The sequence below is a fragment of the Eretmochelys imbricata genome, chromosome 4 (assembly GCF_965152235.1).
Source record: "Eretmochelys imbricata isolate rEreImb1 chromosome 4, rEreImb1.hap1, whole genome shotgun sequence".
Lineage (NCBI taxonomy): Eukaryota > Metazoa > Chordata > Testudines > Cheloniidae > Eretmochelys > Eretmochelys imbricata.
Window position 1 is genome coordinate 112,625,251 of NC_135575.1, and position 24,605 is coordinate 112,649,855.

Here is a 24,605-nt window from a genome sequence, read left to right on the forward strand (position 1 = left end):
AGAAAATGAACATCATCAACTCATGACTACATTGTTTGGTAGGAACAGTTTTGTATTTTTTTTTACTGTTGTTTTTATTTATTAATTTAAAAAACTGTTCCCAAATAACCATTCATATCTATGGAACACATAATTATCAGAGATGGGCTCAATATCTGGATCTAGATGTGGTTTAAGTATGGTTCAGTTTAGGCAACAACAAGACATATTACGCTTGTGATATTTCATCCACGTACGGTGAAAATTTCACAAGATCAGCGTATCTGGCAACATTTCTACCATCCCGAACTGAAGAGTTCAGAAGCATGCAAACTAAAACCAGAAAATAGGCCTTTCTCGGTTCTGGATCACACCCAAGGTCTCCACTGTAGAGATGGATACAGATTCAGGGATTCAAATAGGAACCTCACAGAACTGAAAAGTTTAGGTCTGAAGTTCTGGTTTTGACTCATTTCTAGTAGGTACAGATGACACTGTTTTCTAAGCCTTTATTTTCATTCACAAATCATTTTAAAAATACAGTTTGTGTTGAAATTTAGCATATGGGATCTGATTTTCAGAGATGCTAAGCATCCACAACTCCAGTTGAAGTCCCTGGGAGTTGTGGAAGCTCAACACTTCTGAAAATCAGGCCCACACTTCTCGCGTGTGAAATTTTGTGTGCGAAAATTTCACAAAAAGTTCAGCTGTCCTGATAGGTGCAAATTCACATACCACAGATTATTTTCACAACTGTAAATTCTATTACAATCTACAATTGTTACAGAGGCCACTTGGGGGAGTGAGGTAGGGTAGATATATGTACTGCAATTAAATATATCCTTATAAATTTTTGGACTTTAATTCAACACTGTGTTCTTGCATATTGGTCTAATAATTGTTTCATGAATGCTTAATACTTCCTGGGATGAATAAATTACAGGAGTCACAGTGTACTCCAAATAAAAGTGGAACTTCTAGATACTTGAAAATAAATTATCCCATTGGTTTGAATAGGACTGATCTGGTCTAAAATTAAAAGCAAGGCAGTTTTAAGTCTGATTAGTGCAACAGAGTGAGAGTGAGGCCCCGTCAGGATTCCCTAGGCATCCCTAACTCAGACTGCACATGGACTACTCTCCCTTGAGAGCACCTGCCCCCCAATTTCTTAGCCATGAGTGTAGGGAGAAGAAAATAACACTAATTGCTTTGACATGCTCTGCACAGCCACCCCTTACAAAAAAGGAACAAAAAAAACCTATATGAAACAAAGACACCAATGCAACATTGCGATGTAAGAGCCAGGGATTTCTCAATGAAGGTTCCCACAGCAACTGGGAAAAGAGCAAATGTGCATTACAATAACTGAAATAATATCAGGCAAATATTACAATGTAAGTCAACTCAAAGAAATGTTTCTCTAAAATCAGAGATGCACACATATAGCCCAGTGAAAGACTCACCTACCACATAGGCAAATGTGGGCAGAGGAACAGTTGCTGTGGAAACCCTCATTCTGAAATTACTGATCTTTGTGTGTTTAAGAATTCATCCATTATGATGAATTAATATTTTTTGGCGCTGTCGACTAATGGCAGTTAACTCATGCAATTAACTAAAAAAAAATTAACTGCAATTAAAAAAATTAATCAAGATTAATCACACAGTTAAACAATAGAATACCAATTGAAATATATTAAATATTTTTGTATGTTTTACTACATTTTCAATTATGTTGATTTCTATTACAACACAGACTACAAAGTGTACAGTTCTCACTTTATATTATTATTTTTATTACAAATATTTGCACTGTAAAAATGATAAACAAAAGAAATACTATTTTTCAATTCACCTCATACAAGTACTATAGTGCAATCTCTAACATGAAGGTGTAACTTACAAATGTAGATTTTTTTTTTGTTCCATAACTGCACTCAAAAGCAAAACAATGTAAGCCTTTAGAGCCTACAAGTCCACTCATTCCTACTTCTTGTTCAGCCAATTGCTAAGACAAACAAGTTTGTTTACATTTACGGGAGATACTGCTAACTGCTTCTTATTTACAATGTCGTCTGAAAGTGAGAACAGGCGTTCACATGGCACTTTTGTAGCTGGCGTTGCAAGATATTTATGTGCCAGATATGCTAAACATTCATATGTCCCTTCATGCTTCGGCCACCATTCCAGAGGACATGCTTCCATGCTGATGATGCTCGTTAAAAAAAAAAAAGTGTTAATTAAATTTGTGACTGAACTCCTTGGGGAAGAATTGTATGTCTCCTGTTCTGTTTTACCCACATTCTGCCATGTATTCCACGTTATAGCAGTCTTGGATGATGATCCAGCACATGTTCGTTTTAAGAACACTTTCACAGCAGATTGACAAAACGCAAAGAGGGTAGCAATATGAGACTTCTAAGGATAGATACAGCACTCAACCCAAAATTTAAGAATCTGAAGTGCCTTCCAAAATCTGAGAGGGATGAGGTGTGGAGAATGTTTTCAGATGTCTTAAAAGAGCAACACTTCGATGCAGAAACTACAGAACCCGAACCACCAAAAAAGAAAATCAACGTTCTGCTGGTGGCATCTGACTCAGATGATGAAGAGAAACATGCATAAGTTCACGCTGCTTTGGATCATTATTGAGCTGTCATCAGCCTGGACTCGTCTTCTGGAATGGTGGTTGAAGCATGAAAGGACATATGAATCTTTAGTGCATCTGGCACGTAAATATCTTGTGATGCCGGCTACAATAGTGCCCTGCGAAAGCCTGTTCTCACTTTCAGGTGACATTGTAAACAAGAAGAGGGCAGCATTATCTCCTGCAAATTGTAACCAAATTTGTTTGTCTGAGTGATTGGCTGAAGTAAGACTAAGTGGACTTGTAGGCTCTAAAGATTTACATTGTTTTGTTTTTGAGTGCAGTTATGTAACAAAAAAAAATCTACATCTATAAGTTCAATTTTCATGATAAAGAGATTGCACTACAGTACTTGTATTAGGTTGTAATAAAAATAATATAAAATGAGCACTGTACACTTTGTATTCTGTGTTCTAATTGAAATCAATATATTTGAAAATGTAGAAAACACCCAAAAATATTTAAATAAATGGTATTCTATTACTGTTTAACATTGCGATTAATCATGATTAATTTTTTTAATTGCTTGACAGCCCTAATATTTTTACACATGCACCATACACAGTGCATATAGTTTCCTTGCTAGGACACTAGTCTTGCAGCAATATTCACACAGGCATGCTCTTATGCACGGGCAGAGTCAAGAACAAGGGTCTGGCCCATCCTTAACCAACTGTCACTTTGCGGACTAAATCAGAAGCAACAGAAAGAGAGGTTACTTACTTAACATACTGGAGTTCTTCAACATACTTTAGTTCACACAGATCCAACTGTAAGTATGTGCAGGCCTGGAATTTCTTAGCCAGCATGGTCCGCTGGGATTGTGCATGAGGTTGCATGCCCTCACGCCCCCTACTGTGAGTGTATAAAAGCAGCCCCAACCATCCCTCCATTTCTTCACTAGTACAAAAAATCCAGGTAAAGACTCTGTATCAGTGGAGAACGAGGGCAGGTTGTGGGATCCACGTGGACAAAGGCATCTTGAAGAACTCCAGTTATTGCATGATGAGCAACCTCTCTTCTCTGAGCATTTGTCCACACAGATCCCACTGTAGGTGGCTAGCAGTTACTTCTCAAGGAGGTGAGTGACAGGAGTTCTATTTAAATAGTGACTGTAGACAACCCAGCCAAATTGGACATTTGATCTAAAAGGCACCACAATGGACTAGTGATGAACTTATGAACAGAATTCCAAGTGGCTACCCTCCAAATCTGAGAAATAGGGACCCTCTAAAACAAGCTACTGTTACCATCTGATCCCTAGTAAATTGTGCCCTAACTCAAGAGGGAAGAGGTATTTTGTTTAATGAATAGTGCATCTTAATGCTAACTGTAGCCCATTTAGAGATGATTTGACAGCACACAGCCTGCCCTGTAGACTTACCACCAAAAGCCACAGAGAGTCTGGATGATTTGCAAAATGGCTTTGTTCTGAAAAGGTAAAAGAACATAGCTCTAAGAATATCTAGCTTATGTTGTTTTGATCTCTGCAGGAGAATCATGAAGTTTAGGAAAAAATACTTGTAAGTGTATACATTGATTTATATGAAAACCTGAAACCACTTTCAGTAAAAATTTTTGATGTGGTCTGAGAATAACCTTATGAAAAATGATGTAAGGGAGTCTTGCCATCAAAGCCTGAATTTCTCAGAGAGTGGAATCATAGAATCATAGAATCATAGAATATCAGGGTTGGAAGGGACCCCTGAAGGTCATCTAGTCCAACCCCCTGCTCGAAGCAGGACCAATTCCCAGTTAAATCATCCCAGCCAGGGCTTTGTCAAGCCTGACCTTAAAAACTTCCAAGGAAGGAGATTCCACCACCTCCCTAGGCAACGCATTCCAGTGTTTCACCACCCTTTTAGTGAAAAAGTTTTTCCTAATATCCAATCTAAACCTCCCCCACTGCAACTTGAAGCCATTACTCCTCGTTCTGTCATCTGCTACCATTGAGAACAGTCTAGAGCCATCCTCTTTGGAACCCCCTTTCAGGTAGTTGAAAGCAGCTATCAAATCCCCCCTCATTCTTCTCTTCTGCAGGCTAAACAATCCCAGCTCCCTCAGCCTCTCCTCATAAGTCATGTGTTCTAGACCCCTAATCATTTTTGTTGCCCTTCGCTGGACTCTCTCCAATTTATCCACATCCTTCTTGTAGTGTGGGGCCCAAAACTGGACACAGTACTCCAGATGAGGCCTCACCAATGTCGAATAGAGGGGGACGATCACGTCCCTCGATCTGCTCGCTATGCCCCTACGTATACATCCCAAAATGCCATTGGCCTTCTTGGCAACAAGGGCACACTGCTGACTCATATCCAGCTTCTCGTCCACTGTAACCCCTAGGTCCTTTTCCGCAGAACTGCTGCCTAGCCATTCGGTCCCTAGTCTGTAGCGGTGCATTGGATTCTTCCGTCCTAAGTGCAGGACCCTGCACTTATCCTTATTGAACCTCATCAGATTTCTTTTGGCCCAATCCTCCAATTTGTCTAGGTCCTTCTGTATCCTATCCCTCCCCTCCAGCGTATCTACCACTCCTCCCAGTTTAGTATCGTCCGCAAATTTGCTGAGAGTGCAATCCACACCATCCTCCAGATCATTGGAGGTGATGGCTACCAAAAATATAAGTTTAGCAGAAGTGATAGAAAGAATGTGATGACAAAAGATCAAAGGGAGGGTTCATCAAAGACAGGAGAACTACATTCAAGTCACAGGTAGGAAACAACACCTTAACTTGGTGGAAATGCATGTATTAGGCCCTTTAAAAATTTAAATATCATTTGCCAACACCAGATGGAGCACTAGGCCTTGGTTCAGCAAAATGATGTCTGAGAAGTTCAGAAGTCAAAGAGATGGTCTGATGGATAGATGCATCAGGTCAGAATACCAGAATTGATGTAATTGTGCTGGAGCTACCATTGTCACCTGGTCCTTGTCCTGATACAGCTTTTTGAAGACTCTGGGAATTAGCAGAGTGGATGGAAAGGCATAAAACAGGTTCTTTCCCACGGAATCAGAAATGCATCTGCCATAGATCCTGGTCTTACTGCTTCCCAGGAATGCCTTCCAGGTTAGCAGAGTGACCCTCAGCTCTGTAACATTTATTTGCAACTGAAACACTGCTCAGGACCACATACCCTGAATCTGAAGAAAGCCCAAATAAGCACCTTCACGTAGGGTTGATGCATCCACTACCAGAATCTTTGAAGGCGGCGGTGGATCAAACAGAATACACTGGCATACATTTTGAGCGTCTGTCCACCAAAGCAGAGATGACAGTATTTTCAAAAGAACATCTACCAGTAAGTCCATGCTGCATTTGATTGACTGATAAATCAAGCCCTGAAAGGGCCAGAGGCTCATCTTTCACATGGAATCATGTATGTCCATGCTGCCATATGATCCAATAAATTTAGGAGACCTTTCACTGACGTTCTTGATGAGACAATGTATGAAATGAGGTGATTCAGCACTTACTTTTTTTTTTTGAGAAAGATACATTCTTGCCAATCTGGAGTACAGCATTGCTCCAATAAATTCTATGGACTGAACAGGGGTGAGAGTGGACTTCTCTCACTTGATCTGGAGGCCCAGTTTGGAAAACAGCTGTAGAACGGTGTGTGATGATCTGCTGCGATGACTGACCTCAAATCAGCCAAGATACAGATACACATAAAATCATAGAAATGTAGGGCTAGAAGGGCCCTGAAGAGGTCAGCTAATCCATCCCCTGCGCTGAGGCAAGTATCCCTAGACCATCCCTGACAAATGTTTATCTAACCTGTTCTTGAAAATCTCCACTTAAAGGGATTCCATGATCTTGGACATACATGATTCCATGTGCAACAGGGTAACCTGTTCTACTGCTTAATTATATGTATAGTTAAAAAGTTTTTCCTACTATCTAACCTAAATCTCCCTTACTGCAGATTAAGCCTATTATTCTTCTCCTACTATTGGTGGGCATAGGGAACAATTGATCATCATCCTCTTTATAACAACCTGTTACATATTTGAAGACTGTTTTCATCATATCCCCTTAGTCTTCTCTTCCCTAGACTTAACATGCCCAGTTTTTTCAATCTTACTTTATACACCACGTTTTCTAAACCTCTCATTAGTTTTATTGCTCTCCTCTGGACTCTTTCCAATTTATTCACATCTTTCTTAAAGTGTGGTGCCTAAAACTGAATACAGTACTCCAGCTGAGGCCTCATGAGTGCTGAGTAGAGCAGAAGGATTTCTTACCGGGTCTTACATAGAACACTTCTGTTAATACACCCCAGAATGACTTTACCTTTTTTGCAATCACATCACATTTTTTGGCTGATCCACTATAACCCCCAGAAGCTTTTCTGCAGTACCACTACCTAACCAGAAATTCCCCATTTTGTATTTGTGCATTTGATTTTCCCCTTCCAAGTGCAGAACTTTGTAACTGTATTTACTGGATTTCATATTACAGATTTCAGATCAGGGAACATGAAACGTCTCTGAAGCATGAGATCTGTGACAGGAGGGACTTCCTTCAATGCTACTCTCAGGAATCAATCTACGTTGAGGAGGAGATCTATTCTAGGAGAAGGGCTTCTGCTGCCATTAGAAGATTATGGTGATGCAGATGAATAAAATTATTTTAAAAGAAGTCAAATCCCTGAGGTGTAGAAACAGGAAGAGACTCAGACATGACAGTATGAGCAGCAGGCAATGGTACTGTAGAAGCTGGATGCAAAGAGGTTTTCATTTTCGACACACAGCACAGATTTGGATATGACAGGTAAAAGAGAAACATCAAGTGAAGGGGACACTGCTTCCGGATAGATGGATAGGTCTGAAGGAGATTTAAAAGCAGCCATGACAGACATAGGAGGCAGTACCGATGACAATGGTACCATGACTAATGGTACTGATGTGGGAGTCTTAGCAGAATTTTTTTTATCATAATGCAATACCGATGAATCTGCGGCATCCAGTATCGATACCAACATGGTGCTCAGAAAACAGTGGTAGTCACCTGAGATAGAGGGGGTAGAACTGCTGCAGAGGAACACAATCCCACAATCTCTGATGACTCACAGTACCAATGTGATTTTGAAGGCGTTAATTTAGGCACTATGACTGTTAGCTTTCCTCTTGGCTAGTACTGGGGATGATGACCACAGATTTTTGCTCCTTCCTATATCTTGGGCAGCAGGAGGGCCTCTGACTTACCCAAAGAGGATTAAGGAGAAGGATCAGAAGGCCTAACCCCTGGAAGGATGTCTTGTAGCCACAGCACTTGCTGAACCTGCTTTTGAAGCAGGAGGACAGTTTCTGAAGAGGGACCTCAGAGTGAGAGACATGTCTTATTGAATTTTCCATCAGAAAGAATTTCAAGTGGGTGCCATGAGCTTTCTGTGTACATTTAGAAAAATAATTACAAATAGCACACTTGTTTGGGCTATGAGACTCCCCTAAAGAAAAACAGGCATTTCCTATGTGCATCACTGGCAGGCACAGCTGTCTTGCAGGCAGGGCAAATTTTAAAGCCTGGAGGCCTATTCTCAACCATTGGACCTACTTCTCAGTATTGAAGTGAGACTCAGAAGAAAAAGGAAAAAGTCCTTTAAAACAAAAGCCAACAGACTTAAATTAAACTTACAGAAACTACAGGAAGACTAAATTAACTAAGTAATTGCAAACTCTGATCCTATCTCAGAGCTGCAAGGAAGCAAGACAACACTCTGGCTCTAACTCGCTATCATGGGTGGTGAAGAGGAACAATGGCATTGGGAGTGCTCTGCCTTTTATAACTTTGCTGTAGGGGCATATGGGTGTCCATGGCACATGAGCAGCCCCAAAGGACACTGTTGGTTTAAAGGTTCTGGGCTCGTGCGCATGGGGCACACATACCGACAGTGAGTTCCGTGAGGACAAACACTCAAAAAACCCCACAATTTCAGTTATCTTCCCAAGAGTCTGTGTCCATTTAAAAAATATTTCTTATTGGAAAAAGTACTAACATAGTATGTACAGTGTGAAAGCAAGAACCGTCACAACCTTTTACCATGTAAGACCCCAACCGGTCCTCCTGTCTTTTGCCTAACGTCTTCTCTCCCTGTGTCATAGCTCTTATTTAACCTAAATTGTAAGCGCCTCAGGGCAGAAACGGAGGGTGTGATTTTTTCATTGCCTTGCATCTTGCCATCATTTACACGTATGTATATTTACAGTGTGAAGTGAATGTGAAACACCACTGAAACAGAATGATAGCATAAATGACTATTCAAGGTACTAAGGAGTCAAAAACAGGCCCCTGTGGCTTGTCTACGAAATGCTATGCATTTTCCAGTCCTGTTTAAAACTAAATAGTAATAGGAAAAGCATAATTATAAAATATTGCACTGTGGATCACATCCTTACTTTCAGAAAACAAGTTATGAGCTACCAAGAACTCTCTGGTCCTTCAGCTACACTCCTCCTAGAGCAATCGAGTATTTACTTTTAGATTATTATGTAGGATCATCTACTGCTGAATTTGAATCATCTACTACTACAGTTAACAATGAGACTATTTCAGCATTAATTGCCCTGAGAGTCATCTTTCAGAATTAACCCAGGGAAGTGGCCCTTTACTATGCTTTTGTCAATGCATATTTCCAGAGTACATTTGCTATAACATCTCTAATAAAAAACAATAAGTTCCCCTACCTCCTACATAAAGTGGGGAGTCAACATTCAGAGTTGATTGCTTAGACAAGTTGGTAATGATCTTGGGGCTTCCTCCATCAACAGACAAAGACAGAATCTGATCCACGGCTAGCAGCTCCACTATGTGGAAATTCCCATCATTTATTGTCTCAACGCTGCAACAAACAAAAAAAAAGTTTTAAAACATTTGAATCTTGGTTAGAATTTCCTTGACCTTCTGTCCTGTAAACAGTATATAGCTTCAGAGCAAAACTTCCCCAGTAACGTAATCTTCTAACAACTAGATTTTAAGTAAAGATGTGAAGTCATGCTTATTAACAGATAATAAATTGTATTACTATTTCTGTAGCATTGTAGTATTGGTACTAGTATATTTTACATATTAATGGCACCTTTCAGTCTGAAGTATTCCCAAAAGAGTTTACTAACTATATACATAGAACTTCAACAAGACAGAATGTGCCACAAGATCATGCAAAGTGAACACCACTATTCTTTTAAAATCTTAATTGAAAAAACAAAACAAAATGAAACTCCAGTGATGAAAACAGTATTCCATTTATTTATCTTGAACGAGTTAAAAGCTGAGTTGACACCAGTGAGATTTGAACCTATTGTTCCAGAGAATCGGGGCTGTGTCTACACTTAGGATTTACAGACCTACTCCCATCACTGGGGCTCCAGGTGTACCTGGAGCGTGGGGCATGATTTCCAGCTCAAGTAGACATACTCACGCTAGCATGCTACAATAGCAGTGTAGCCGCAGTAGTACTGTCAGCTGTAGCAACACGGGCTAGCTTCCCCAAGTACATACTCATAGGGTTTGGCAGGCTTGTAGTCAGGGGGGCTAGTCTGTGTTGACACTTGCCAGTGTCCATAGTATAGTTGCTATGCTACTATTTTTAGTGTGCTAGCTTGATGAGGGCTAGTGTGAGTATCTGCTTGACATGGGAATCACAGCCCCAGCTCCAAGTGTAGATGCAGCCTTTCACAGCTCCGTTTCTCCTAGCAATAGAGTAAGTGCTATGGTAGACTAGGCATGGATATATTTATGCATTTTTCCTCTACCTAACACAGTGACATGGTGGTAAAAAAGTGTTTGCGCATGTCTGCATCATGCCTTCTTTCCTTGCTAGCATGGCGAGAGAATGTCTGACAGTGTAGACAAGGCCTTCCCATTTCAACCCTGAGGTTTAGATGTCTACAATGGAATAAGCACTTTCTGGCAGGTGGAGGAGAGATGGCTGTGCTACATATGAAAAAGTAAAATGACAGTGCTCTAGATTCCCACATGGCAAGGTCTAATGCTCTGACCAGTGCACGTATATATCAGGTAAGATGTGCACAATAATACTGCTTTTCTTCATATATATATATATAAACTTGAGGTTTTCAAACTGACTGACAGAAAGAAGACTAAAAATATCACAGCTCTATGTGCAGAGATAAGAAATGCACCACTAACTTTCATTTAACATATTTTGATGTTTTCAGGAACAAGATGGTGCCAGATTGAACAATGCACATCGCTATTTGTTGGAGACAACCAAAAGAAAGCAATAATATTGTGCACATCTTACTTCTTGGGAAGTTGATAAAGACATGTAATTTAAGAACGTATCAACCCCGCATGAAGTACAGATCAAAACGATGAATGTAACACTGAATACAAGTCTTCATAGCAAGCAATTATATAAGTAAGGATATATAAAACAGAATATTTAAAGTGAAAAGCCCTTTCCTAAGAATGAATACCAACAAGATCTGGATTAAACTTCTATTTACTGGTGAAAACCTACTGCAGAAAGCAGGAGAGGTCACTCACCTTGTACAGTAACTGTAGTTCTTTAAGATGTGTACCATTATGGGTGCTCCACTTCAGGTGCTTTGCCCACCAGGCAACTTCAATCGGAGATTTTAGGTAGCACTGCCTGTTCAGCCCACGCATGCACCCTACACAGCCTTGTGCTCCGCACCGAGGCTATACAGAGCTGCAAGGGCAAACCACCCTTCTCTTCCTCAGACGTTCCTTCTCTTTTGCAAAGCTCCATAGTGGAAACTCCAAAGCAGAGGGGAAGGAGGGCAGGTAGTGGACCACACATGGAGACACACATCTCAAAGAACTACAATTACTGTACAGGGTGAGTAACCTCTTCTTCTTCTTCTTCTTCTTCCTCCTCGAGTAGCGTCCCTAGGGGTACTCCACTTCGGGTGACTACCAAGCAGTACTCACTGAGGGCGGGAGAAACTCTGGAATTGAGTCCAAACTGAATGTACTATAGTATAGCCAAACACAGCATCTGAAGCTGAGTTGTGGATTACAGCATAATGTTTCAAAAGAGTGTGTCTGGAGGTCCAAGTTGCAGCTCTATAGATCTCAGCAATGGGAACATTCTTAAGACCACAGAAGTAGAAAGGGATCTCGCTGAATGGGCTAGGATCCTATAAGGTGGTTGAAGATTATTAGATTGAGAACAAGAGATAATGCATCCAGATACCCATCTAGAGAGTCTTGATTGGAAATTAAGGATCCCTTAGACCTGTCAGCAAGAGACACAAACAACCTGGAAGATTTTCTAAATGGTTTAGTCCTGTTCAGGTAAAAGGCTTATGCCTTCTTGACATCGAGTGTATGCAGTACCACATCCTCCCTTAGTCCAGTGTGGTTTAGGGAAGAAAACTGGAAGATGAATGGTCTGGTTAATATGGAACTCAGATGACACCTTCGGTAAGAATCTGGGGTGTGGCTGTAGCGTAACCTTATCCTTGAAGAATACTGTGAAGTGGTGATATACCGTTAGAGCCCCTATCTCTCCAACTCAGATGTACTGGTTACCATGAAGGGCATTTTCATTGATAAGTTAAGTATAGAAAAGGTTGCCATTGGCTCAAAGGGAGGTTTCATAGGCATCTAAGCAGCAAATTAAGGTCCTAAATCTGGGTAAGATGTTTGACTAGTGGGAAGAGATTCCTCAAACCCTTGAGAAACCTTACCATCACTGGATCTGCAAAAGCTGAGAAACCTTCCCCCCAGGGAATGAAAGGTTGTAATGGCGAGCAATTGTACACTCAAAGAACTCGAAGACAGCCACATCATCTTTAATTCAAGAAAGGTGTCTTAGACCGCACCAGTGTCTGAATCTTGTCCATTGCTGTAGATAAGCATTACATGTAGATCACTTCCTACCCTTTTCACTTCTTCAGAACAGGGTGTTTTTAACCCCACAAACCATCAATAAGTCATGCTTTGAGGCAAAGAACTCGGAGGCTGGGGTAAAGAATATGTCTGGCATCCTGAGAGAGAAGATGAGGGATAGCCTGGAGGGTGATTAGTTGCCAAGTGGATGAGGTAAGGAAACCATGCTTGTAGCAGGTATGTCTGAAACACCAGCGTAACTCTGGCCTTGTCTTACCTTATTTTGATCAACACCTTTAACATTAGAGGTGGTGTGGAAAATGCATATAACAGACCTCACATCCAATGAAGGAGAAAGGCATCTCCCAGTGAGTGGTGACCTAGTCCCAGTCTCAAACAAATGGGAATACTTCCTGTTCTTAGCAGTGGAAGAGGTCTACCTGCAGAATGCCCCAACATTCTAACGGCATTTTGGACTGTATAAGTAGGGGCATTGCCAGCAGATCGAGGGATGTGATTGTTTCCCTCTATTTGACACTGGTGAGGCCTCATCTGGAGTACTGTGTCTAGTTTTGGGCCCCACTCTACAAGAAGGATGTGGAAAAATTGGAAAGCGTCCAGTGGAGGGCAACAAAAATGATTAGGGGACTGGAACACATGACTTATGAGGAGAGGCTGAGGGAACTGGGATTGTTTAGTCTGTGGAAGAGAAGAATGAGGGGGGATTTGACAGCTGCTTTCAACTACCTGAAAGGGAGTTCCAAAGAGGATGGATCTAGACTGTTCTTAGTGGTAACAGATGACAGAACAAGGAGTAATGGTCTCAAGCTGCAGTGGGGGAGGTTTAGGTTGGACATTAGGAAAAACTTTTTCACTAGGAGGGTGGTGAAGCACTGGAATGCGTTACCTAGGGAGGTGGTGGAATCTCCTTCCTTAGAGGTTTTTAACGTCAGGCTTGACAACGCCCTGGCTGGGATGATTTAGTTGGCGATTAGGTCCTGCTTTGAGCAGGGGGTTGGACTAGATGACCTCCTGAGGTCCCTTCCAACCCTGATATTCTATGAACACTGAAATATGCAATGGAGAATAAGGAGATCTATTTCTCATTCATAATCCTGAGACAAATGTCTCCTGAGGGCATCTGCAGTTATGTATTGAACAATCAGAAGGTATGCTGCTGAGATGTGGGTTTGGTTGAGTATGTACCAATTCCAAAGTCTCACTGCTCCAGTGCAGAGGGAGGGTCATCTCACTCCCCCTTCTTGGTTGATATAAAACATTCATGTCATATTGTCTGTTATGATCTTTACATATTTGCCTGTGATCAATGACAGAAAATAGAGAGTCGTTCCTGATTGCCCCGAGTTCCATTAAGTTGATGTGTAGAGGGGTCTTACAAGATGACCACCTGCCCCGACCAGTGTGTGTCAAGACGTGCTCCCCAAGCACAGAGATACATGTCTTGCTATTACAACTGTCGGGGACAGTTGAGTAAAGGATGGTCCTGTGCAAATGTTGTCAGGGTCTTTCCACCAATTGAGATTAGTCTGTTCAAGCTGTATTTGCTTAGAGAATAAAGAGTTCAGAGTGACCCCTGCAGGCACTGCAAGTGTAACATTGCCTGGCTTATTACAAAAGTACCAGCTGCCACATGCCCCAACAATTGGAGACTGATGTAGGTTTTTGACTGATGTTTGGGGCCTGACTTGAATTGTGGTGACTAAATTCAATAGGGTTATAAACCTGTGCTTTGGGAGGCAGGCTCTGGCTGTTATCGCACTGAGGTAAACTCCTGTGAACTCCAATCTTTGCAATGGGGTCAAAGTGGACTTTTGAATATTTAACTGAAGTCCCAGTTTGAGAAACAGTGATATGGCCTTCTGAGTAGCCAACAAGGTCTTGTAAGAACACCCCTTCAGCAGAATGCCCCAATTGTTGAGATATGGGAATTTTAGCATTATTTTTCTGTGAAGGTAGGACTCTTGGCCCTGATTCTTCCAGGCTTCCCCAGCCATGCCCCAGCTCCACCCTGTCTGTCCCTCCTCCAAATCAGGCCAGCTCTCCAAGCCTACACAGGGGTGATGTGCATCTTAGCTATTTATTTTCTGGATTTCAGATGTCTTCCTTTCTGTTACTTTCATTCCCACCTCAGATCCCAACTCACATGGAAGGGCAGGGCAAAGGGGTCAGACTTCCCAAGTGGAGCAGGTCCCCTGGTTTCCAGAACACACAGCAGGCAGGGAGAAGGGCTCAGATCCTTCTAGAAGGGTAGGGTTCCCCCATATCCCAGCACACAGACAGAAGGGGAGAATTCAGTGCTGACAGTTCCCCCGCATCCCTAAACCCCCATCTTCCTGTGCTACCTCTCACATTCTCCAACCGTTCCTGTTTTAACCGCTCCCCCATACCTGAACTCCCTCCCCTACCACCTATTCCCATTTATCTTCCCCATTATACACCCATCCCTTGCTGCCTACCCCATTACTACCTACCCTTGCATCCCAATCACCCCTTCCCTCCCAGTGGGCATTCACAGTTGTGATAAGGAGGATAGGGAGAAGGACTCAAGCCCACCCAGAACAACAAGCTCTTTGAACCTGGCTCTCGTTGGGGGGGAGGAGAGAGGGGGCTGATTGCCATAGATGGACAGGGAGCCTGGCAAACACAGGAAGTCAGGGAGCGCGGCTTAGACACCCCTGGAGGGCAGTGATACCCAGACTGCTGTTCACATGAGGAGGTAAGAAGAGGGGATCAGACCAGGCAAACCCCCTTCAGAACCTGGCTATCATAAGGAGGGCAGGGTCACACCCCTGCAGGTGGGTTGCGAGCTCCCAGATCATGGCACACACATAGGAGAGGAATGTGGGGCTCACAGGCACCTTGCCCCTATTCTCCTCCAGTCCCCCGTCACCCACCCATGTATCCCCTTTTCCAGTGCCCCACCCTCTCCACTCCCACTCCCCATAGTCTCCATCCTGTCCCCATCACCCGATTCCCTAACCCTCTCCCCCATATTCCTTCATCACTCTCCCCTCCCAGCAAGCATTTGCTGTGTAGTTTATTTTCTTTTTAAAAAATGGTTTCAGCACCTTCTGAATGTTCTGCTGTACTCAGATTACATTTCCCCAAACTAAACATCCTCTTTTGACAAGAGGTAGAGTGGAGCAACGGGCCTGTTTTTTTTACTTAGATTTCTGTCATAGGTGCCTGGGGTGGTGCTTGGCTTAGATGACCATGATATATCTTCAGAACCACCCAGGTACTGTGATGTATAGGTAGTTTTCCAGATAGTTAGCCGCTCTCTCTCTCTCTCTCTCTGTGCACATACTTGACGTACCTAACTGAAGAAACAAACCCCTTTTCAAATAGCCTTTTAATTTGATTTCCCCCCACACAGCTGGTGGGCACGATGCACTCTGTCAGGGTAACCCTTGAGCATCTGAGTCCCTAGTGCTATGATCTGAGCTCTGGTTTGAACACTATCTGTGAGCAAAAAAAGGTCACCGGAATCTATTAGCTTTAAGAAAAGCTGTTTTTTTCCAAGTGCTATATCTTGACCCTTGGGCAAATGGTGCCAAATGTGGATCACTAGCAGAACCCTGAACTTTCAAAAGACACAGCAAATGTCAATCTGATTAACTATATGGGTTTTAAAGCACTTAGAAGAGATGAGCTTTCAACAGAATGCTAATTTCCTCCCAAGCCTTCTCCCTTACAGTCAACAACCCCTTCATATGTAAATCCCTTCAAAAATTCACTTCTCCCATCTCAGCTATTAGAAGTGAGAGGGAAGGAAGATTAACATCACCAGCACCATCAAAAAAATATATCAAGATGCTTTCATGCTTTGCTGAGCAACCCCATTATCTTACTGCCCTTGTCCTCCTCCTCTCCTCCCCCTTCTTCACTGTCTGTCTGTGATCTTCACATATCATGTAATTCAGAATGTATACTCTTTGAGGAGAGATTTGTGTTCTGTGAGGTAGCAACGTTGCTGTAAAAATATTTTATTTTGATGGAACAGTCACACAAGTTATTTTTTATTATTATTAATGTTACAATGTTTCATTTAAATTGCTGCAATTCAATTTGAGATCTTTTGAGTAATGGTTCTTCAAAGCATCTCTCCTCTCTCTCAGGCTATGTCTATACTTATAGCAGCGTGTAGAGTACAGACACTGCATGCCAGGCTAGTACAAGTATAACTAGCAGTATAGATGGTGAGCAGAGTGCCCTACATTTCTGAACCCGCAGGGTATACACTCTACATGGCTCTCTACATGCCCAAGCAATAACTCCCATGTTAGCAGTATAGTGTCCTGGTGCTGGAACCTTGCCTGGCTCCCTCCCTCCTACCAGAGCTTTTTCTTGCCATAGTGAAATCGCAGAGCTGTCCCTTGGGTAAGGCGAATCGGGGCAACTGCTCCAGGCCCTGCACTTTGGGGGGCCCCATGGCCAGTGTGATTGGCCGGTGCGGTCAGTCCCGGAAGAGACAAGTCTGTCACTTCCAGCCCAGGCCCCACACCTCCCCAGGAACGGCTGTGGTGAAAGGTTCCCGCAGCAGGGAGCTGTGAGAGCCTTTCCCCACTCCCTTCCCCCCACCAGAGCTTTTCCTCACCACAGTGAAAGGCTATGTCAGTGCAGAGCTACCAGAGCCTTTCCCAATGGTGTGAAGTTACGTGAGAAATCCCTGTACTCTGCACACCACTGAAAGGGTAGACAGAGCCTGTAAGACTGAAATGCACAGGTAAAATAAGATAGTGCAAGAAATACTGTATAAAATGTACAGAATAGATGACAGGATATAAATTTTTAATATGGAAAGAGCTACAGGCGATGGCTTAAAGGTTTTAAGCAAGTCAGAATGCAAATAACTGGAAATCAAATACAGCCTGGGTTGTTGATTGCTTTCAAAGGTAGCTGGTAAGCCCAATAAATATAAATTGAAGAAAAACAATCTCTGTTAATTCCCATTCCTACCCATACAAGGACCTAATCTCAGTTTCTTTTCAACATTATTCCAGATAAAAGGATTATCATCTTATTTTGAACCGTAGATTCACAGGGAAACAAGGAATTTGTTGCATCCAATTCTAACAATCATGTTTTTAAAACCTACCTTGATTCTTTTATAAACGTAAGTCCTATTTTTATTCAATTTAGTTAAATGCACACATTTGAAATATGAAATATTACTCCCACAAATTATGGTATTTCATCAGAACTATAAACAAAATGCCATAAATAAGTCTGACATTAGAACGGAAGTAATGTCCAAATAGTTACTGTTTAAGGCATGCTACTTTTTATGGTTAAAAAACACATTGAATGTTATAAGGACTGTTTTTGAGTGGAATACATAGGAATTATCTTAGTTCCCTTGATATTATTGCCTAACAAAATGTAGCATTATTTCTCCAGAGAAAACATTTAGGTTTTTAACTTTGTTTTGCCATTTGAGGGAAATTTTTGAACTTGTCATTTATTTTAAATAAAATGCCCACTACAAAATGTAAAATAAGTGACAGCTTCTACAATTTCCATCAAATGTATGACTGTATTGTACACCACATAAATGTGGTCATAATAATCATCAGTAGGAGCTAAGTCAATACTGCAAAACTAAACCAAAGCAAAAAGATCATAAGGGTTCAACGCAGATTTAAAATGAGTTTGCTTTAGTTGTGTTCACACCCCTTTTGTGTTTCCTTTCTGAAAACGCTGAAAAGATTTTGTCTGGGAAGAATGCTTTGAAAAGCTTTCTCAGGATTCTATGCTGCTGGCTTTTGGGTGGTTTCAGTGAGGGAAGATTCTTTGCAGCCTGTTTAACTGGTTTGGTGTGGACTCAACCTAAGTACCAGCTCAGCTCTTACATTTGCACCTGGGAGCTTTCTTGGTGGTGGTAGCTGGGGTCAAATAATGGCAAAATCTTTTGGCCTTTTGCTTCCCCTTGCAGTGTCAATCTGCCAATTCTGAGGAAAGAGGGGGTGCTGCTCTATGGTGCTTCCCCATGAACTTTCCTCAGAAACCTAGAAGATGATATTTTTGAAGATAGTCATTTTGAGGAGGAAAAACCTCAAAGCCAATGAAGAAAATTAGAAAAATGTCATTTAAAATAGTCCAAAAATTCTATGGAAAGCTTATTACAAAAGGAAATGTGGAGCCAGTGTCTGCACAGGTTTGGAAACAGAGGAAAATTCTTTCTCAGAGCTGGTCCTAAACCCTGGCTCATAACCAAAGATCTAGTTTGCCTCCAGTTGCTAATGGAGGGAAATGCCCCACTATAGAGGCATGTCTGACATGGAGAACACAGAGAAATTGCAATTTCACTTTTGTTTATGGAGTTTCAGGTGATTCAAGTAACACTAACTTTTAGGTCACACTACAGACTAGGAAATCACCTGTGAAGAAGAATAAAAGAGAAAGATTGTTTGCATGTATTTGTTCTAAAAAACAAAGAAGTGTAAATATCTTGCAGAAACTTATCCTTTTGTTTCAGTTTAACACATACCATTCTATATACCATTTTTCATATTAAGGTAATTTTCCAATTGAAATTATGTGCTTAAAGTAGTAGTAGTCTTTCAATTCCATAAAGTCTGACACTACATTCTGTCAAAAAATATTCCTTCTTCTAAATGTCTACTGCAAAATCGGACTTTAGACCCCAGACAGCAGGAGATCATACACATTTTGTCTTGAACTGTAATTTATTGTATTTCAGTTCACCTGTAAATGGCAGATGCTGGATAAGATCCTGTGTCATAACTGACCCTCACTCGACCACGATACAGCTCCACTGCTATATGATCTCTGTCACCTTTGTACAGCAGGATTCCACTGTCTTCATCTGTGGCAATCTAGTGAAAAAAGAAACACTAATTTATAAGGAAATGAATCCAAATAAACCTGACATGCTAAATGGGTTGCACTCATTCCCATGGCCATTACCAATATTTCTTTCTTTGTTATCAAACTCTGATTGGGATAGTCAGATAATAAAAATCATTTTTTCCTACCAGTTATCCATCAGTTGTGATGCTAATTTCACTGGTGATTCTAGTTCTCTGTAGGTCAGAGGGTCTAAAGTTTTTAACTGACCTAATGACAACTTTTATATGTATGCATTTGTTTTATATGTATGCATTTCTCCCCCATGATACATGATCAGGACACATGCCAACTTGCAGTGATTTATGGTGAAGAAAATGACCATGACTCAAGATCGGTTCTTGCCAATCTACCCCTTCTTACCTGCAGAGTGATGTTGGTCTGAGGGTGGACCTTGCTTGAAGGAATTTGCAAGTAGGATTCTTTGTTCACAAAGTTTATGCTGACCAGCTTTTCGCATTTGTCACCCTGGTAACCTGACAAACACTGACATATCGGTTCATTTACTTTTATGATGCACTGAGCTCCATTCTGACACTCATAGTTATCACAAGGGCTGGTGCGAGGGAGAACCATTGGTGGTGAAAACTCACAAAAAAGGCCACTAAATACAAACACAAAAACCAGTATTTCAGACAAAATCACCCCGTGGTATGATAAAAATATAAATGTTTGTCCTGTCTTCAAGTCTCTCTCACCTGTAACCTTCTGGGCATATACATGTATACCCATTCACTGCATCAGTACACTGTGCTCCATTTTTACACTTGTTGTCTTGACAGTCATCATAGTCAATATTACAGTGTTCTCCTACATATCCAGGTGTGCAATCACATCTATTGAACAGGAAAGTATATTGGTTAGTACTATGCCTGTCTATAAAAACCATATACGTAAGAAAATGCCAGAGATGTAGTATTTTATTAACTGATTCTGAAGTGCAGCACTATTTAGAAAATCAATTTTTTGAGTCACATTTTAATACAATGCACTATTAAAATATAACTTTACATGTGTTAAGAGCCTGTATATATTGATTCATTACATCAGAGATCTACAAACTGAGGGGCACATCCCTTTAGAGGGCACAGAGGAATGTTCAAGGGGGCACCAGCTCTGCGCCTGGCTCCAGTCCTGGCTGCTTGTCCCGTGCCCCCGTCTGCCGGCCTCGGCTCTGATCCCAGTCCTGCCCCGCCCCTGCCCCCAACTGTGGCCCCAGCCTTGGTCCCTTTACCCTTGTCCATGTTCCCCCACCCTGGAGCAGGGGCCCCGCTCCCGGCTTTTTTTAAGTTCATTGTCCTTATTCTGCTGCTCTCACTCCTTCCTTTCCTTAGAATCATGAAATCTATCATTTCATGTTCACTTTCATCCAAATTGCCTTCCACTTTCAGATTCATTACCAATTCCCCCTCTTGATCAGAAATAACTCTAAAACGGCTTCCCTCCTGATTACTGCCTTCACTTTCTGAAACAAAAAGTTGGTCCCAAGAACTTACTGGAAATGTTGTGTTTTGCCATATTACTTTTCCAATAGATATCTGGGTAGTTAAAGTCCCCCATTACTACCAGGTCTTATATTTTACCTTTTACATTGTGGTTACTGATTATCTGATATTATATCAAGTACATTCGGTGAAAATCTTAAAGGCCCTCATGAATCAGTCTGACCGTTCTCCTTGGAATATCTGAGTAATGTACATCAACTCAAAATAAGGAAATATGGTAAACTTAGTTGCTGAGAGTCAGAAAAATAGTCCAAGACTTATGTTCTTGTGCAGAATATTTTCTTTGTCAGTTATTAGACAACAATGAATGATGCAACATTGCATTTACACAGGCATGTTAGAATGATCATAACTGTTTTTTTTAAATTTCTGCTAACAGAATTTAAAAGAACTAACTCTGTTGCCTATGAACCAAAGTGATTGCAGCATGGTTTTTTAATTTTTCTTTAACATAAGAAAATAAAAACGGACTTGAAGTGGTGTATTTTCAATACTGTATGCAGGGCTTTGACAATGCAAATATCATCATTAACGTTAATAGGAGTTCTTCAGTTAAAGCCTCACACATTAAGTTGAAGGAGTGCTCAGAATTATTTAGCTCACAGATCAATGGACAAGATTACAAATCCATACGTGCAATAACACAGCTGTCTAAAAGTTAACTATAAGTTCTCTCTTTTTTCTTTTACGAAACACCTAACTACATCAGTCTTTGTGATCACCTCACTGATTTTGCATTCAGTCTCACACTTTTATGCCTACAACTTGTTTAGAAGTACTGAATTTAAATTTAAATGCCCATAACTCTTTAAATTAGGTCCATCAATATAAATTTATCCAAATCTCTCTTAAGTCTTTTATCTGACAAAAAGAAAGAGTAAATAAAGGAAAAAACGAGTATAAAGCACACTATCAAGTTAAAAAGCTGACTGAGATACATGCTCAAAGCTACTGAGTGTTATTTTCTGGTTTAAAATCTCAAAATGTAATATGCAAGTTTTATGTCCTATGTAACAAAGTACAAGAGGCAACAATAGTTTTATTGATTGACCATATGAAAATGAATAAATGCATATAATATAGAACAATGTTCATCAAAATAACTCTTAATATTGTGATCCACTTTCAAATGATCAGCTCCACTGCATGTACATTTGAATATTTCCAAATAAAGTTTGGCTTTTTAAAATAACCTGTTATTTAAAATGTGCTAAGAATATCAATTTTAATGGCAAAAGCTGGTTTTGAACACTGTAAAATATGGCACATAAAACAGGTTGCTCATGAATGAAAGTTTAAAGCAGCAGATTTCCTAAATCTACTAATCTAAAGTCCATTGCAATACTTTTTAAGAGTGCATACTAATTAATGTTAATAAGGATGTCTTGTAATTAAAGCTTAGTCTTCCTGGTGATGAACTTCCTTATGTTATAATGGCTTCAATGTGTCTTACTAATAACCTGTCTTGTAATTACTACTCACAAAGCAGTACAATAATCCCCCTTTAATTTAACTTAATTATTCTCTTCACAGTCCAACTTTCCAAAAGGATTTTGTGTAGACTGTCACAGAGAATGAAACTCTCCATTCTTCACTGGTCCTATTTAATCCACACTTCTAAAAAACAGTTAATTCACTAGATACTTTTCTAGTTAATATATGGGTGTACATGAAAACAAATGGGTCAGGTTCTGCCATTGATATGTGATCCTGAAGGGGTGGAGTAGAATAAGAGAATGGTAGAAATAGTGTAGTTGAAATATGACAATATTTTATGCTTACTTGTATCCTTTGGGTGTCAGGATGCACTTTGAGTCATGTTGACAAGGGTTCAAGTCTTGGGCACAGAAATCTAGTTTCTCCTCACACAACTCACCTGCAACATAATATACACAGTCAGTTCAGGGGGAATACCACAATGCCCTGACAATGGCAATAGCAACACTTAATATAATCAGCCACTGTGATTTAAATTGTTAATATTGAAAAATTCTATACTTTATAATATGTAAGCAATTGATATATTCTGATTTTTCCTGATATCCTTCAGGAAACAGCTTCTCCAGACCAGTCTCTCCCGTTCAGACAACAGTATAAATGCAATTTCTTGCACTTATAATTAGGGCTGTCAAGCAATTAAAAAAATTAATTGCGATTAATCGCACTGTTAAACAATAAGAGAATAACATCTATTTAAACATTTTTGGATGCTTTCCACTTTTTCAAATATATTGGTTTCAATTACAACACAGAATACAAAGTGTACAGTGCTCACTTTATATTTATTTTTGACTACAAGTATTTGCACCGTAAAAAAACCAAGAAATAGTATTTTTCAATTCACCTAATACAAGTACTGGAGTGCAATCTCTTTATCATGAAAGTTGAACTTACAAATGTAGAATTATGTACAAAAAACTGCACTAAAAAATAAAACAATGTACAATTTTAGAGCCTGCAAGTCTACTCAGCCTACTTCTTGTTCAGCCAATCACTCAGACGAACAAGTGTGTTTACATTTGCAGGAGATAATGTTGTCCACTTCTTGTTTACAATGTCAGCTGACAGTGAGAACAGGCTTTCTTCTCATGGCTGTCTTACAGACGATGTCGCAAGATATTTATATGCCAGATGTGTTAAAGATTCATATGACCTTTCATGCTTCAACCACCATTCCAGGAGACATGCGTCCATGCTGACGATGGGTTCTGCTTGATAACAATCCAAAGGAGTGCAGACCAATGCATGTTTATTTTCATTATCTGAGTCAGATGCCACCAGCAGAAAGCTGATTTTCTTTTTTGGTGATTTGGGTTCTGTAATTTCTGCATTGGAGTGTTGCTCTTTTAAGACTTCTGAAAGCATGCACCACAGCTTGTCTCTCAAATTTTGGAAGGCACTTCAGATTCTTAAATCTTGGGTTGAGTGCTGTAGCTATGTTTAGAAATCTCATATTGGTACATTCTTTGTGTTCTGTGAAATCCGCAGTGAAGGTGTTCTTAAAATGAACAACATGTGCTGGATCATCATCCAAGACTGCTATAACATGAAATAAATGGCAGAATGGCAGGGGACATACAATTCTCCCCTAAGGAGTTCAGTCACAAATTTAACACATTTTTTTTTTGAATGAGTGTCATCAGCATGGAAGCATTCCTCTGGAATGGTGGCCGAAGCATGAAGGGGCATATAAGAAAGATTAGCATATCTGGCACGTAAATACCTTGCAGTGCCGGCTACAAAAGTGCCATGCCAATGTCTGTTCTCAATTTCTGGTGACACTGTAAATAAGAAGAGGGTAGCATTATCTCCTGTAAATGTAAACAAACTTATTTGTCTTAGCAACTGGCTGAACAAGAAGTAGGACTGAGTGGACTTGTAGGCTCTGAAGTTTTATGTTGTTTTGTTTTCGAGTTCAGTTATGTAACAAAAAAAATCTCCATCTGTAAGTTGCACTTTCACGACAAAGACATTGCAATAGTGAATTTGTATGATGTGAATTGAAAAATATGATTTCTTTTGTTTATCATTTTTATAGTGAAAATATTTGTAATAAAAATAATATACTTTGATTTCAATTACAACACAGAATACAATGTATATGAAAATGTAGAAAAATATCCAAAATATTTAATATTGGTATTCTACTGTTTAACAGTGCAATTAAAACTATGATGAATCACGATTAATTTTTTTAATTGCAATTAATTTTTTCAAGTTTATTGCATGAGTTAACTGCAATTGAAAGCCCTACTTAAAA

The 24,605-nt window shown here is 40.3% G+C and overlaps 1 protein-coding gene across 1 annotated transcript in view; it reads right to left on the minus strand.

Moving 5' to 3' along the window:
* SLIT2 (slit guidance ligand 2) overlaps positions 1-24,605 on the minus strand; it is a 419,527-nt gene that overhangs the window by 9,408 nt on the left and 385,514 nt on the right. Inside the window, exons 31-35 of the mRNA XM_077814620.1 lie at positions 22,628-22,721; positions 20,039-20,176; positions 19,704-19,944; positions 19,179-19,309; positions 9,314-9,468 (exon numbers count right to left, since the gene is read on the minus strand). Of these exons, the coding sequence (XP_077670746.1) occupies positions 9,314-9,468; positions 19,179-19,309; positions 19,704-19,944; positions 20,039-20,176; positions 22,628-22,721 (759 nt within the window). The remainder of the gene's footprint in view (positions 1-9,313; positions 9,469-19,178; positions 19,310-19,703; positions 19,945-20,038; positions 20,177-22,627; positions 22,722-24,605) is intronic.